This window comes from Arachis stenosperma, chromosome 5 (genome assembly GCF_014773155.1).
Source record: "Arachis stenosperma cultivar V10309 chromosome 5, arast.V10309.gnm1.PFL2, whole genome shotgun sequence".
NCBI classification, from domain to species: Eukaryota; Viridiplantae; Streptophyta; class Magnoliopsida; order Fabales; family Fabaceae; genus Arachis; species Arachis stenosperma.
The window spans coordinates 6,110,467-6,127,561 of NC_080381.1; the positions used below are offsets into that span (position 1 = coordinate 6,110,467).

A 17,095-nucleotide genomic window follows, 5' to 3' on the forward strand; every position below is an offset into this window, starting at 1 on the left:
AATACATAGACCAACATGGGTAACATACAACTCGGCACATAAATCATCTAAAAAGGTGCGAGCCCGTGAAGCAACGACGTGGAACCCGTGTCCTCTGACCTCTCCGGATAAGCGGCTCCTCATCCTCGATCTCGTCGTCCTCGTCCTCGTCCTGCGGGGTTGGCTGTGCAGGCGTCCTAGGTTGGACATGTACCGGTCGGGATGAGGACGGCCCAGCAACTGAATGTGACCCAGCAGTATGTACCGACGCTAGGGTACCACCCAAAGCGAAATACTTAGGAGGAGGCACGGAGAGCGGCTCATTCAGATCGACATCTAACGTTGCCTGTGTCCCCGTCGTCTGACTCCGCCCAGGGACAGCCTCATCATCATGCATCATGGCACTGATGTCATCAAAGAAGGGGGATCCAAGATCCCCAGCAAACCCAATACTGGCAAGTAAGTCTGAAAACGTGCTGCCTGGACTCACCCATTGCCTACTCTCCTGAGGTGTGTGGTCGTAAGGGGGAACTCCAACGAAGTAATCTCCCAGCGGCACCTCCCCAAGTCCAGCCTCAGCATGGGCAGCGGGATCTCCGGTGGCGTGCCCCTATCCACCAAGGCCACCAGCCTCACCATGGTCCTGGCCCGCAACGGGTGCCCTCCGTGTAGGGGTGGCAGTGGGGCGGGTAGGGGCAGATTTTTGCCCTACCCGACCCCGTCCCGCCGTCCTGTTACTCATATACTACCCGCCCCGTCACTACCCGCGGGTAGTAAACTGTAGTACCCTAACCCGTCCCTGCGGGTACCCGCCCCGCCCCTACCCGCCCCTATAAAAATTAAATAACATTTTAATTATTACATATTCATATATAAATTAAGACAAAAACTTAAAATTCATGCATAAATTAAAATACAAACATAAGATTTATATAATGTCAATAACTTAAAATTAAAAAAAGCTAATGTTTGATCACTATAAATTTAACACCATTATAAAAAAATTACGACATTAATATAAAAGAGTATTCGATCTTTATTTTTGATCATTTTCCACCGTTCTTGTCCTCAAAAGACAATGACAATCAAGGCATACTTTCCAATCCTTTCTTAAAGGATTCTTCTTACTCATCAAGAGATATCATCACAATCTCAAAGCTCTCATCATCTGACCTTAACTTGTCATAAAACTCCACCAGACCGAAAGTAAAGTCAGTGCATCTTTCATATGAACTCGACCGAAATAAAGCCCAACCATCTTGCTCTTGAATTCAAAAACAGCTATCTGAATGAATGAATAAATATACACACAATCACATTTGAAAACTGCTAGATATGTTTTAATTTACAAGTTAATTAATTAGTAGCTTACTTTATTTCCATAATAAGAAATCACAAAGTCACCAGAAGGAGATAGCAAGAAAGATTTTAAGGATTGGTTCCTCTTAACTTCCTCTTCAAGATTCTTCAATTCTTGAATCTTTGCTAATGTAAAAGTTGGAAGCACTTTGAAAACTTTACAAAGAAGCATTATAGCATAGGTAAGTATTAGATTGTAAATACTAGTATAAATTATAGAAGTACTAAATTTTTATTGTTCTGTTGATCTAAAGCATGAATATGATAGCCTCATTCTCAATCTAACATATATAACTAGTTGCAACATGCCAACATCATGAAAAATACTAGAGCCGATAACAATTTAAAATGATAAAGAACTGCAATCAAACACATATAAACAAAATTGTAATTACAATGTCTCTTATTCTCATTCAAAATAAAAAATTAAAAAACTGCAATTAGACACATAAAAGTAAAATTACAATCACAAAGTCTCAAATGCTCAATCAAAATGAAAAATGAAAAACTACCATCAGAGACACAAACAAATTGCAATCAACAAAGTAATTCTCAATCAACAAATTTACAACAAAATTCTCAATCAAACACATATAAACCCACTTCAGCACATACATTTACAAAATTGAATAAAAAATTGTAAAACTTACAGTCACAGACTCAGAGAGACAAAGAGAAGGGGCTCCGGTGACAGGCTCACATGCAATGGCGATGGCCAAGCTCACAGCGACGGCAACCAAGAGATGAATATGTGGAAGAACAAAAAAGAACTTAGATCTCACAATATGATGAGGCTGAAGGAACTCAATGACATCAAAGTTAACATCAACATCAAACTAAGTTCATATTTTGTTAACCAAGAAAACAGAACAGTATGTAGTTTGTAATTCTCTCCATAATTAGAACACCATGACAATTGTAAAATCAGAATAAAATCAAAATTCAGAATCCAGAATAAAATTAAAATCAAGTTGTTCCACTTACAAGTCCCATTCTCCTTTTTAAGTTTTAATAAACAAACACACGGTTCTCATAGCGTAGAGTTCAATTGACATGCAATCAGAGTCAAAAATCAATCAGAACAAAAACAGAATAACACTTAAGAGCATGAGCATTGAGCACAAAAAAATGACTTCTAAACAAAACAAACTCAAAGTAGCCAATTAAAATTCAAAAATGAAGAACAAACACATGATTTCTGAACATTGAGGAATGAGGAGTGACCACTGACCAGTGAGCAGTGAGCATTGAGGATTGTTAATATGATTTCTGAACAAAAAATAAAAAAAATGAAGAACTACAGCAGTGTGCAGATCTAAACCTAATCATTCAGGATTTCAATATGATTTCTGAAAAAAATGAAAAAAAAATGAAGAAGCTTCGACGAGCACAACGGACAAGAAGCCATTACCTTCGAGGGACGAGCACGACGGACGACGGCGACGAGCACGACGAGGGACGGCGGGCAAAGCGCGACTGAGCAGCGAGAAGAACGGACGAAGAACATGGGAACGAGGAGAGGGGCTGGAGCACGACGAACAGACGAAGCTTTTGGGCGCGACGGACGGCGGCGGCGGTGGAGGAGGCTAGGGTTTTTTTGGGGAAAACAGGAAGAGCTCTGTTCTTTTTGAGGGTGAAGACGTGAAGTGAAGAGAAACTGAGAGTGATGAGAGGACTCACTATGGTCTTGGAGAAGAGCTGAGGAACAGAGGAAGTGAGAAATGAGAAAGGGGTTTCTAACCTTAACTGAGTGAGTGACGGTGAGAATTGAGGTTTTTTCAAACTAACCCTAATCTAAAAATATATATATATATATATATATATATATATATATATATATATATATATCTGCCTCCACGCCCTCGTCCTCGACGACCACCCCTACCTGCCTCATCAGCCTCGTCGTTAGCCTGCTCTACCCACCTCCACTCATGCTGGCTCCGTCGTGTCCCGACACGAGCTCTCCTCTCAACCCGTCGCCTATCAGGGACGTCGTCAACTCGATCCATGTCGGGAACTCGCCCAGGACCCCTCTGTGATGCCTCGACAGGAATAGGAACGCCCCTCGGATCCCCCAGATCAAACTCGGGTGATAAGAACCTCTTTCCATGCCGACTCCACCAGTCTAGGAAGGCATGCGAAGGTCCAGGGTCGGCAACAACATCGAACCGGAGAACGTGGTCCGCACGGGTCTCCCAAAGAGTATGCCAATGCTGTAATACAGACGGGAACCAATGATCACTGCCTCTCCCGTCCTTCGACATCAGAAAGTCGATGTTAAGGGTGGGATGCGAGAGGGGCTGCACACAACCGAACTGAGCTAGAACCCTATCTACCTGATGCCACTCTACAATGGCAAAGTATATAAGCGACGTGACAGACCGCCAAAGCGCCGTGTGGCGAGGCTCCAACGCCTCCGGATGCACAACCTAAAATACATCGGGGGAGCTATACGGCATCCAGATAAACTGCACAGAAAAATAGCTATGTTGTCACGCCAACTCATATAATACAGAAACATCTGATGTCTAGTTATTCAAATAAAAGTATGACAGGAACAACACTCACATCCCTGGGCTGCAACATGTCTATCTTCAGTCGCGTGCTCTGTACTCTAGGACCCTTCTCGCTGTAGGAAGGGCTGTAACCTGACCACCTGCAGCGCACATGGGTGTGATGGTTAATCAGAAATATGACATATTTGTAATACACTACAAGCGTACATGAAGAATATCTATCTTAACTTGGAATATAAAAGCGTGAGTAGCATACCTCGATGCCAAAGGCCAGCTGCACGTGTCATACCCAGCAGGCCTAAACCTGGGAAAGCGCCAGAATATCCAGGACTGAAGTAGCTGTAGTGGGCCCGCTAACTTCACCACATGTCTGTTTGCCACTCGGCACATGCACCGGTACAACCAAGCCAATGCAGCAGACCCCCAACTGTAAGAACCTATCTCCTCAAGCCTAGCAACGTAGGGAAGCCATCTGATGTGAATGCGGTTGCCGGACTTATCTCCAAACAACTGAGTGCCTAACAACATCATGATATAGGCACGAGCAAATCGGCGCACAGTCTCCTCATCGGCTCCCGCGGGGCACTCTCCAAAAGTCTCCTGGAACCAGATGCAGTTAACTGCGAACTTCTGAACCTGGCTTGGAGGAGGAATCACTCCAAGCAACTCCTTGAACCACACCCAAGCTGGACGTCCACCCTCAATATACATATGAAAATATGTAAGGCAACCGCTGACATAACGCCCGTCCACTGCCAACCCTAACTGGTACGTCACGTCCTGAAGCGTGATGGTGCACTCTCCGAAGGGCATATGAAAGGTGTGCGTCTCAGGACGCCACCGCTCGACAAAGGCGCTGACAAGGGGCTCATATAACCGATACCATCTATCGTTGAGCCTAGCCAGATGGTATAACCCGGCCATCTGCAAGTATGGAACATAATGTTCATCGAGTGGCATGCCTTGTTGCAGCCGCATGCTCCTGATGCATTGCTGTGGCTGCGCATTAAATGGACCGCATTATTAGAACCACATACAATACTGGTAAGCAAAAAAAAAACTAACACAATAAACCACTTACATAAACTACTTACAAAAAACCACTTATCATAAACCACCAACCAAACCGCATGCAAAACCACTAAAATAAACCATTTGCAATACCACTACAATAAACCACTAACAATACCACCTAACATAAACCGCTAATATAAACCACTTACATAAACAATTAACACAACCACATATAAAACCACCTACAAAAAATCACTTAGCATAAACCACCAACTAAACCGCATGCAAAACCTCTAAAATAAACCATTTGCAATTAACACCACCACTAAAACCACAAGCAAAACCACTAACTCAAATAAACCATGTGCACAAAGTTTTCTACGTACTAACCTCGTCCTTGATAACTCCGGCTATATGAGCAACCCCGTCCAACTGGTACAGCCTTTCAGGATCGTCCCCCATAAGCTGAGTCCTCGGTTCAACTATTTCTTGGATCGAATCTGGGTCGTTTTCTCTGGGATTTGGTGGGGTATGAGAAATGAGAAGTGGTTCGAATTTGCTTGATTCGAACTTCTTTTATACCACAATTGCATGTAATTCGAACCAATTAGGTTCGAATTATTTGAGCCACGAAATAAAGAGTAATTCGAACCAATTAGGTTCACATTATAGCTATGAAGTTCGAACCAATTAGGTTCGATTTACGTTCAAATAGAGTTCGAACCTATTAAGTTCGAATTATATAGAAATAGGCTTTGGCTTATTCGTGAGTCACTTTTCCATATATATATATATATATATATATATATATATATATATATATATATATATATATATATATATATATAAGTAACGAGATTATGTATTTGGTACATACAAAAAATTAATTATTTATATAAAATACATGTTAAAATATAAAATATAAATTAAAAATAATTTAATATATATATATATATAAATATAATGATTAATTTAAAGTTTAATTATTCTTTCTGTCTCTATATATAGTTTTACTAAATTTTTAATTAAATCTTTATACTTTTTTGTTAGAATTAATAAAATATCATGTTAAACAAAACAAATATGCCTGGATTAAATATTCTGTATAATTTAATAGAATATTTTATTAATTCTAACATTTTTATTACAGTAGGAACTTAGTTACAAAATTTAATATAGTATATAAGAACGGAATTGAAAAAAAATATAAATCTAATTAAAAATTTGATAAAACTATAAAAATCGACAGAATAATTAAACCTTAATTTAATAACATTTTTTAGTACACCGTTAGTATCCATATAACATTTTTACAAATTTACTTATTGTCACAGATAAACTACAAAAAATATATTTGAATAATTTTGTTGTTGAGAAGAATGTACCTAAATTTTGTTATCGATAAAAATACTCTCAAATAATTTTAAAACGCGACAAAAATATTCAATATTAAATATATATTTCTAAAAAAATAATTAGAACTTGAATTTTGATGCAATTTTTTGCAAGCATGATTAGAAAGTTGAGATATTTTTATTCTTAAATTTTGGTGATTTTTCACTAACTATATATTTTTTGTAATTTTTTAAAAGTATTATTAGTTGTTGACAAAAAAACACAAAAAATCTATACTTAACGAAAAATTATAAAATTTTAAGAATAAAAATATCTCAATTTTCAAATCATGCTTGTAAAAAATTGCATTAAAATTCAATCTCTAAAACACTTTTTGAGAATACATATTTAATGTTGGGTATTTTTATCGCATTTTTAAATTATTTAAAGACATTTTTATCAATAATAAAATTTAAATACATTTTTATCAACAACAACAATTATTCGAATACATTTTTTTGTAATTTATCCTATTATCACTCGCTTGTTCAATAGAATAATAAGAGAAGAAAGGATAATTAAGCAGAATCCTAAAGCATGAGAGTTACTCATGAACTGTTCCCCCCACCCCCACAATACCTAATTCAGCTATGAGAAGTTATAATCTTTAAAAATGTCCTACAAAATTAGTTGTGATATTACAAGTTTGCAGGTGAAGGGAAATGAGAGTCTTCAATGGCACTTGTGCAGGACCACAATTACAATCAGAGGCATTATCCCAGCACACAGAATAATAATAGTAATATAATGCAAATCACTCTCATACAAACAATACTCATTTAACTTTAACTGTTCAGGCTACGTGGTTCAATGTGAACCATCAAATCTTAACCATGAGAAGAAAGAAACAATTACATTCCTGCTGAACTCAAGTGCTTCCACTGTTATTCACTTATTCCACCAATGGCTGAGCTTCAAAGCTACAAAGTAGGACCAGCCTTCCCATGTCAGACTTGATCTCGAGAATACTTATTTTAATTTTAATTATTTACAAATTACAATAGACCATTAAATAGTGAAGAAGATGAAAAGAGTTCTTTTTTTTTTTCTTCTTCTTTCACTTACCTATGGCCATTGCCCATTAGTACTACCTTAACGTTTATTAAATTAATTTAATGATTGTTTTTCCCCAAGTGACATCCTTTCTTGGGCCCTTTTCATTTATAAGTGTATGTGTCTCTCTCTCCACCTTATCTAGAGCAAGCTGTGAAGGCAAGTTTGCATATTCGCCCCCACTTTCACATTATTCAACCAAAAAAGTCTCATTTTTTTCTGGTGAGAGGGCCTAGCTTAGGTAGTACTTCCTTCTCTTTAATTAGCTCCATGCATGGTTGAAGGCCTCCACTCTTATTCTTCTTCTGCTTCTGTGCTGCTGCTGCTAATTGGTACTAATTAATGGCAAACTCTTAACTAATTAACTTTCCTTCATGCCTTTTTATTCCCCATCATCACTTGTTTTGATGCTTTGCTTTGCAATGTTTTCACATTTTGTAGGAGCTGTGAAAATGGGAGAAAGAGGGAGCTTTATGCTCTGATTAGAGTTCTAAAAAAGAAGAAAAAAAAATACATATTGTTTGAGAGTTTTGTTATAATGCCACCAGTTCCACTTGCTCCCTACCCAACACCCTCGGTTCCATATACTACGCCTCCATCAAATGGTATCTTTCTCTCTGTTTGGGAAATTCCAATATCTAGTAGTTGTTTGAAGACTAATATTCTAATTTTTTGTGACGTTTGGATTTGATTTAATAAGTGGTTAGATGTTGATATTATTATGAATAAATAGATAATGTGAAAACGTGAATGGTCTAAGTAGGTGCACAGAGTCAACTTGTGTGTTCCGGTTGCAGAAACCTACTGATGTATCCAGTTGGAGCCACGTCAGTGTGTTGTGCAGTTTGCAATGCAGTGACAGCAGTGCCACCACCTGGTATGATCCAATTCACAAATTTCTCTGTTTTGTTTGTTTCTCAAAAGAACCAAGCATTTTATTAATGTGTGCAGGCACAGAAATGGCCCAGTTAATTTGTGGAGGATGTCACACTTTACTGATGTACATCCGCGGAGCGACAAGTGTACAATGCTCTTGTTGCCACACCGTCAATCTAGCACTGGAAGGTACGATGATGTTATTATGGGTTTATTATGTCTATCTATCTAAATGTTTTGTTAATGTATGGTTGTGATTGTTGTAACAGCAAATCAAGTGGCGCATGTTAATTGTGGCAACTGTAGGATGTTGCTGATGTACCAATATGGAGCAAGATCCGTGAAATGTGCGGTCTGCAGTTTTGTAACCTCTGTTGGGGTCAGTACACTGCTTTTCTCCAGTTTCAACTTCATAATCAACTTAGCTTCCCCACAAATCACATCTAATACTCACTTGCTAAATATCATATTTTTCTATTACTAGTAGAGGAAATAGTCAAATTAGTACATATCACTCATTTCTTAAATTAGTTTTTGAAAGGTTTTTCCGTTAGCAGTCAAAATTTGTTGATGTGGTACGATAAGTAATATCAGGACACACACCTAGTAGTTCTAATTGAGTATTAATATGATTAATTTAAGAAATTACATCAAATTAACTTCAAATTGAAAAATTTCAATATTTCAAGTTCTCCTCTTAATTAGGTCTTGATTTAATCTAAGTTTATAAATTTATTATGTTAATAGTCAATTAAATTTTTTAGAAATGTGTTGCGATGTCGGTCAACGTGCCACATTAACACATTTTTATACTACCAACAAAAAAATGACAAAATGACTAATATAACTAATTTAAAATTTTTAAAAAACGAATTTAATTAAAAAATCTTTAAAAGACTAAGCTAAAAAACGAGTGATCTTTCATAAATTAATTTGACCATTTACTCATTATTAGTAATAAGCTAATATGAACTGAAAATTAGTATTCTAAGAAGTAAAATTTATTATCTGAAATTAATAATAATTGAGAGCGATCAGATCACAATTTAATTAAATTTGTTAAATTATTTGTTATAAGGTATATATTGGTCTAATGGTTTAATATGATGTAATTGGGAATGATGCATTGCAGGACTCATCAACAAGCACCACAGAGCAGAAATTCAGCACTTGATAACAAAGTACAAGCTCTAAAAACCTTGGTTTTGCTATTGACATATATATATAAACACCATATTACATATGATATATTATAATATATCACCCTTGAGAGAATAACAAGAGCATAAAAGACGAGTAAGATGGAGGAGATTCTCTTCACATGTATAGAGCTATTTTTCCCTCGAGTGATTTGATTAAATAGTTTTGGTATTATTATTGGGGTGTAAGGATAAACTATTTATCATTATATGTTTTTCCTGCTTCTGGGTGCTTTTGAAGAAATTTAATTTTTTGTTGTATTTTTTTTCCCCTGCCCCTTCAAACAACAAAAGGTCCAAGTACGGCCACCGAATCTTGGTTTTCATTACATAAAACGCCACAACCCACATGGGTCCATAAATTCGACAGGATAACATCTGAGTGTGAAATCCAACATACATACAGATTCCTGTTCAAAATCCATAGTACTTACAATAATTTATGATCCAACTTAGTGACTTACAAGAGAAAATCACTAGATTTTGACATCATAAATACTAGAAATCTGTCTAGTAATATATTTTTTTATGAATTAAATATATAATAGTAACAAATTTGAAATTATTTTAGTAAATCTTTAATATTCTAATAAGTTTTTGGGTTTGAGTCTGCAAAATAGTAAAAATATATTTTTTACAATTTATAAATAATAGAAAAATATTTAAAAGTATTAGTTCATTCTCTTAATTTTTTTTCTTCTAATTTTAAAATAAGTTCTTTTATCATTTTGATATTAAAAAAATAACATATATTTCAATTTTTATTTATTCAAATATTAGAATGATAATTAGAAGGATGAATTAAAATTCCTAAACATTATTCTATATAATAAAGAGTATTTTAGAAAAAGAAATTTATGCATCAAATTCCTCCCATATCATTTTTATATAAGAGATATAAGATAGAATATATATCATAACGGTGATTCTCGTTTAAAATTTATTATTAAGACGAAAAAGTTCCACCTTGAGCTTGGTAAAATGAGATAAATAACAGTTTAATCATCTATGAATCAAGATAGTAAAACTTATACATTATCAAAGTTTAAAATTTAATAGTGATTAAACCATCACTTTTTTACTTTCTAATTTTTTCATGAGAGGATCATTTTTCATGTAAGTGTTAGATTAAAAGCTTATATGCCATGGCTCATCTCTAAGAAAAATTCATCTCAATTCAAAATCGTTTGGTATCTTTTTTGATATATACTATAAAATTATAAAATCGACCTAATATATTTATTTAAAATATACATAAATAAAGTGTTCTTTAATTACATTTTTATTGATGTCCGATTTGGTGAAATCTAGTAGAGATGATATTCATTGTATGTTATTTATGATTCAATAATTAGATAGATAAAATATTTATCATCTAAAATGCTATAAGCGACATAATTTTACATAAATTGACATAGGTTTCATTTGATCCTAACTCTAATTGTGTATATATATATATTCACAGTTCGAAATAGATATATATCCAAATTTAACCCCCAAAGATAAAAGCCTAATAATATCTTATGTTTTGTTGCTAAAAGCAAACATGAAAAGATCCAAAATAAGTCCAATGCATTAATTAATTTCACCTGTCCCAACTTCTGTAGTTGTCACCCCCAACTTCCAAGTTGATTATAGCCAATGGACCAATTCTGTGGAACAATGTGAGAGAAGATTGTGCCCCACAATCTAAGTTCCATGGTTACTAACAACTGATTTTGACTTGCATGACTGGTGCCACCAGTATTCTAGGAAGGCAAATTGATTAATCGATAGTCGCATTCCCATTCAAATTTTGAGGCTATTATTATCAAAATATGAATGTGACCATAGTGCAACTTTTCAATTAAATTTTTCATGAGACAGAAAACTGTGGTGAAGAGAGCAAACATTTTGATCTCTAAAGAATTTTGGACAAGATATTTTAGTTTCTAACTAAAATTAATTATTCGATTGGTCCCTAATAATTAATTTCGTTAATCACTTAAATCCTTTGCTTTGCCAACTCTATCGAAGACAAAATAGTCTCTAGCAATTCTAATAGCGAACAAATGGTCCCTAACCTCCTCTGTTCGGAAACACACTGTCTTCCTCCAATTTCTATCATATCTCGCATATATCGCACAACTCTAACTGTTTAACTCATCAACTTCAAGTTACACAATGCACACTCTGCAACTTCAATGTTTACAAGAATAAAAATCTTCAATTTATTCTTAACCAATTCATATTAAAAAAACTAATGACTATGTCTCTCAAGTACTTGTCGTCTTCGATGGATTCTATGAATCTAGACAGCAAGTCCAGTTTGTTAAGACCCGTCGTCGTCGTCACCATCTCCCTCCTCCTCTACCCTATTATCTCCATGGCCATCTTGTCTACCACTATGATCGCTTTATTTAGCTTCTTCTCCGAACCAATATTCAGTAATCGCTGCAGTTTCGATATAAGCAGCGATGACGATATTGCTCGCTGTACTGATAGCTTGGATGCAAGGTTGAAACTATTTGCCAGCTTGGACTCGAAGGAATGAAGCATTCGGGGTCCATTCCAAATGAGAATTTGCATATGATGTCAAAGGAGAATCTTCTCATGATGTCCTAATGACCAATAATCTATATTGCTTGTTGGAGAATAGAGAAAGGCATGTCCTTGGGGTAGTTGAGGAACTTGGTCTTGAAGATGTAGTGGATGTTATCGGGGTTGGAGGTGATACTGTTATCAGGACTTGGAGGTGGATGCTTCTGGTGGGTAAAGTGCGGAGGAGGTGGATGTACTAGTCACAGAGATTTAGGAAGTGTGTGGTCCATGATATGTTGAGGTAGGTGTGATACGCGTGGCAATTACACTATGACTTGATCTTAAAGCTGAAGAGGAGGAAGGAAAAGATGGATAAAAAGACTGTGAAGGTGAGAAGAAGAGTATAAAAATTAGGGTTATACGAGATATGATGGAAATTGGGAAAGAACGATATCGTTTCCGAACTGAGGGGCTCAGAGATCATTTTGTCCCCTATTAGAGTTGCTAGGAACTATTTTGTCCCCCATTAGAGTTGATGGAACAAAAAACCTAAATAACTGACGGAGTTAATTATTAGAGACCAATCGAGTAATTAATTTTAATTAAGGACTAAAATTTCTAGTCCGAAAATATTTGGAGACCAAAATGGATAAATACTCAATTTAGCATGTTGCAGACATGTTGAATAGACAATAGGCCAATGTATCTTTAAACCGAACAACAATCACAGCAACATATGCAGCCTTTTGGTTATATAGATAGATCAAAGCTCTTTTCAGAGTCTTCTGTGCCGATCTTCCCGTGTTCTGTCTTCAACTTGAACCATTAGGAGGTAGCAAAATCTATCTAACCCCACTATATATTTGGATTCAATCATTACAAGAATGTCAGGATCAATTGAAAGTTACTATTTTGTGTTCATCAGGCGTGCATCATTTTAACTTGATGACTTTGCATAGTTGCCTGTGAAAAAGAAATATCAAATATCAAATATCAAATATCAAAAGTAGTGGTTATGGGTGCAAAGTTGAGGAAGAAACCATCTTACTAACTAGGTCCTGAAAATCTCAAAATCCTATTCCTTAATCTGGTTAATTTGTTGTTACTGGCTCCAATTAAATGGGAGTCAAAAAATAGTTCCCAGTGGACCAAAGTGTCACCATACCCACGAAAACTTCTTCAACACAAGAGATAAATTACATTCACCTTATCAATGTATGGTCCAAATTTTGGACCACCAAGTATCAATTTATAGCTGTATAAAATTGACACCCACAACCACAAGCAACACTAAATAAAAGTGTCAAGAATTAATAATTGCATTTGCATTATGCAAAAGTGTGCTCTGGCAAACTCACAATAGCAAAACAACGACTAAGAAGTATGCCAAAAGATATGGTTCAATAATTGAACAAAAGCTTTTACTGTTAAATAAATGCGTTTCCCTACAATGGTTAATCTTATAATGACCTTATCAGTAATTCAATTCAATACGCTAATGAATGCCTCTATTGGCAGACAAATCAATGAAACATTTACGTTTAGTTTACATATTATGTAGAAGAAGAGAACAGAGACACAAGCCAGGCACATGTAATCAGATGGTAACAACCACTCTCCTTATCAATGGCCTGTTTTTATACCCTTAATTTTGACATTCACATAATATCAAACTATTTAGCATAACAAACAGTTAAAACAGTAGTTAGAAAGAGACAAAGAACAGATCGGCTTTTTGGTTAGCAGAATCAAACGTGCAACATTTCAATAATTACAGAACACTGCCATTCCTCGCAACTCGCAAGGAGCTTCGTTGGAAAACTACTTGGAGCTTGGAAGTTAAGAGCTCCATAACTCTCCTCAAACATGGTCCTGTTCAATCAAATACCCTTCTACATTACATTATTCAATGTTTGTACCAAAAAATGCAGAAACTTGACACAAAAGCTGTGTATAATACTAGAGAGAAGATTCAGAAGCTTAATTTGTAGGGTGACTCACTCGGACTTTCTTAAATTTTACATTGAATCCCCACAAGCATTTCCCAGGCATATTCATAACTTAAGATATATCCAAAGAGCAAAAAGGAACCATCAAGTAAAGCTCATTTAAAACACTAGTTTTTAGACCCTTTCTTGTGCAACTTCCCCCACCGTACAGAAAGTCCAAAGAATCAATTTCTAGACCGGTTTCATGTAAGGATATTTTATACCAACAACAATCTGCCCTGGTGTTCCACACAATGCTGAAGTTTCCTCTCATCTGACATGATCTGTTTTCTCACTTTGACCAGTTTAGTATTGTACTTCAGCTTAAACCTTGGCTCCATTTGATAATGATCTACTGCAGGTGCTGATGACTCTGAAGAAATCTCCTCAATGAATTCGTCTGCTACATCTCCATCTTCATCTATCCTAAGACGCTTTGCATACCACTTTAGACCCTGATAAAGAGAAACACGACAACTCAAAAAGATTAATGACCTGCTAGGTGCTCATCAGTGAATAACTGGACAAAGCGGAAAAAGTTTAAAAATGCAAAATGTCATCTAACTATGCAACTCGCCTAATGTATTTGAAAACACAAAATAAATGCATCAATCAGATTTAGCAGAACCCGCAAAAAATGAAGCACTGGAAACTGCATAAGCAAGAAGCAATGCAAAACCTTATCCAGATTTCAGGCAGAAAAGTTACTATAATTCTCTTTTATCAAGCAGGACAATGCCCATTCATATGCAATTAACAAGGCCAGTGAAATATTTTGGATACAAGGCATATGACAAACCGAGCAGTCTAAAATTTCACTGCTTAACAATTCAAGTGACATAAAAGTGAGCAGAATAGGCTTAATGCTTGATGTAACATGCATAGTTAAACTAAATCCAGCAGAAGATAGTAAAGCATGCACAAGCTTCATATGTTACCAATACTACCATAGTACCTAATTCCTCTATTTTCAGTCAATACAATGCCAAACCCCATTAAAATGCATAAAAACAAAAAATTAGGTTAACGATATTGCAAAATTCCACATTCCACAAGAATAAGATTTTCCTAGTTTAAGAATGATAGTAATAACATTCTCACAACCACCAAAAACACGATACAAAAATGTAGCAGGCAATAGCAGTTCTACTCTATATATAGATGCAGGAACTCCAAGCGAAAACAATGGAAGGGTCATATGATCTGCATTCTTCATGATCATGACCATGAAAACAAACACTACAACAGTTACCAATTTATACCCTGAAATTCAGACACTTAGCAGCGCAGAAGGTAAATAAAAAGCATAAATTGAGCATCCCGAATACACCAAGTTAAGCCCTTTTTCTGGTCGCGCAAATTAGATTCAAGGTCTCAGGAAATTAGATTCGATTCAAAGTTAATCAAAACCAAAACTACCTTCAATTCAAGCAAGTGAAAGGGGAAAAAATAAAATTGGCTAATTGAAATTGACGATTGACGGACCTGAACTCCGCCGTTGCCGGAGGTACAAGGCGTGATAACGGGACCAGGTTGGGGGCGATCGACGACGACTTGGGCGGGAACGCTAAAGCCCCTTCTCGGAAGCCCAGTTTCCTGGACGCGAAGCGGTGTAGCACGAGGTTGAGCATCGGGTTCGGCGTCGGCATCGTGCCTGGGATCGTGGTCATGGGGTTCGTCCTTCGAAAACCCTAACAATCCAGCTACCTTTTTGAAGAATCCCATTAGTCAGATGGAATACAGAAAACGACGTCGTGGCAGCAGTAACAGCAGCGTTTGGTTTGATTGGTGTGTTTTCTGCACGCAAGCTTAGAAATTTTGAAGCAGCTAAACGAAGAGACTTAGCAACGACACCAATCTGCTTTGATGATGCACGCTCTCCTTTCGAGTTTCTATGCCAATTTAAAGTGTAATAATAAATCAGGATAAAAAAACGGATAAATTCAACAGTAATGAATATTCCAATTCCAATATAATCAATTCCAGGTGATGTGGATTTTGGTCCTCAAATTGAATGGTTGACTCAATGGGATTTTTAACTTGTAAAATAGTTTATTCAAATTGAAAAATTAAAATTTGATGAAAAATCCCACTTATAATTATAATGGACAAAGTTAAAGATGCCTTGTTTTGAAGGAAGTGGGGGAAAGATGAATGAGTTACAAAGATTTTTTTTCAATGGTATTTTTTTAAAAGATTTTTTATAAAAATAAGAATAATTTTATTTTTTGATATCTCATATAAAAATATTTTTTATTTATTAATTATGTTTGAATAAAATAAAATAAAAATATTTTTTGTTAATTTATTATGTAAAAATATCTTTTTTTTAAAAAAAAATTTTTTAAAAAATTATAAATTGTAATTTTAAAAAAAAAAAATATTTTTATTTTTACTATTAAAAATTTATTAAATATATTAAAAAAATACTTTTTATTAAAAAAAATTTATTATCAATTTAATAGCAACCGAACAAGCACAAAGCCACAAACTTAGTAGTTACTATTGCCATCTATTTGAAATCTCTATCTTTTTTATTTTGACCCTTCAAATTAGAGGTTAAAGAGGAAAACACACTAAAAATCCTTTGCATTTCATAAAAACTTTAATGTCCAAAACAGTAGAATGACATGTTCTTGCCTATTTTTCTCGTTGCTTTTCGATTCTAATATATTTAATTATTTATTATGAGACATGTCTTTTAATTGTTCATAAAACTTTTTACACATAGGGTAAAATTCTAGATAACTTTTCACTTATTAAGATGGTTATGGGCCAAAGAGGGGGAACAATTTTAATATAGGACCAAAACTTGAGTTTTCAAGTATATTATTTTTTCACCCCAAAATATGGAGATAGTTTAGCAGAAAATAAAATCAAATGATCTGATTTTAATTTTAATTTTTTTATTTTTTAAAAAAAATCAGAGTGTTTAAAAGTAAAAGAAAGCCTTAGCGTCCAATTCTAAATAAACTTTAGTACATAATCTTAATCATATTTGCACTTGTCAATAATAAACTAACTCATTTTTACATATATTTACCAGGAGTTTTAGTCATACTTCATCGTTTCGTCGTCGCTTGTACGACCTTAGGCGAACGAGAATTATCGGCTCTACAACCTCGCAAAACACTACTATAGAGTTCTTTTGGTTTCCATCGAAAAACTTTAAAGATTAACCTACTGAACAATAGAG

The 17,095-nt window shown here is 35.3% G+C and overlaps 2 protein-coding genes across 2 annotated transcripts; one reads left to right on the forward strand and one right to left on the reverse strand.

Moving 5' to 3' along the window:
• The first annotated feature begins 7,294 nt into the window (after positions 1-7,294).
• Positions 7,295-9,635, forward strand: LOC130979764 (protein LOL1). The gene is made up of 6 exons (XM_057903302.1): positions 7,295-7,648; positions 7,758-7,921; positions 8,080-8,193; positions 8,268-8,381; positions 8,462-8,571; positions 9,325-9,635. Exons 2-6 carry the CDS (start codon positions 7,855-7,857, stop codon positions 9,364-9,366), a joined length of 447 nt encoding a protein of 148 aa, XP_057759285.1. The 5' UTR covers positions 7,295-7,648; positions 7,758-7,854; the 3' UTR covers positions 9,367-9,635.
• Positions 9,636-13,574: 3,939 nt separating this feature from the next.
• LOC130983228 (uncharacterized) lies at positions 13,575-15,839 on the reverse strand. Its single transcript, XM_057907427.1, has 2 exons — positions 15,385-15,839; positions 13,575-14,354 (listed from the first exon to the last, which is right to left on the reverse strand). Exons 1-2 carry the CDS (start codon positions 15,622-15,624, stop codon positions 14,118-14,120), a joined length of 477 nt encoding a protein of 158 aa, XP_057763410.1. The 5' UTR covers positions 15,625-15,839; the 3' UTR covers positions 13,575-14,117.
• Between the last annotated feature and the right edge of the window lie 1,256 nt (positions 15,840-17,095).

Excerpts from the sequence above, each read along its gene's own strand:
- LOC130979764 (XM_057903302.1), top strand. The coding sequence starts at position 7,855 with ATGCCACCAGTTCCACTTGCTCCCTACCCAACACCCTCGGTTCCATAT. Across the intron at positions 7,922-8,079 it reads TACTACGCCTCCATCAAATG|GTGCACAGAGTCAACTTGTG; the intron begins GTATCTTTCTCT and ends TGGTCTAAGTAG. Across the intron at positions 8,382-8,461 it reads CGTCAATCTAGCACTGGAAG|CAAATCAAGTGGCGCATGTT; the intron begins GTACGATGATGT and ends TTGTTGTAACAG.
- LOC130983228 (XM_057907427.1), bottom strand. The coding sequence starts at position 15,624 with ATGGGATTCTTCAAAAAGGTAGCTGGATTGTTAGGGTTTTCGAAGGAC. Across the intron at positions 14,355-15,384 it reads CCGGCAACGGCGGAGTTCAG|GGTCTAAAGTGGTATGCAAA; the intron begins GTCCGTCAATCG and ends TCTCTTTATCAG.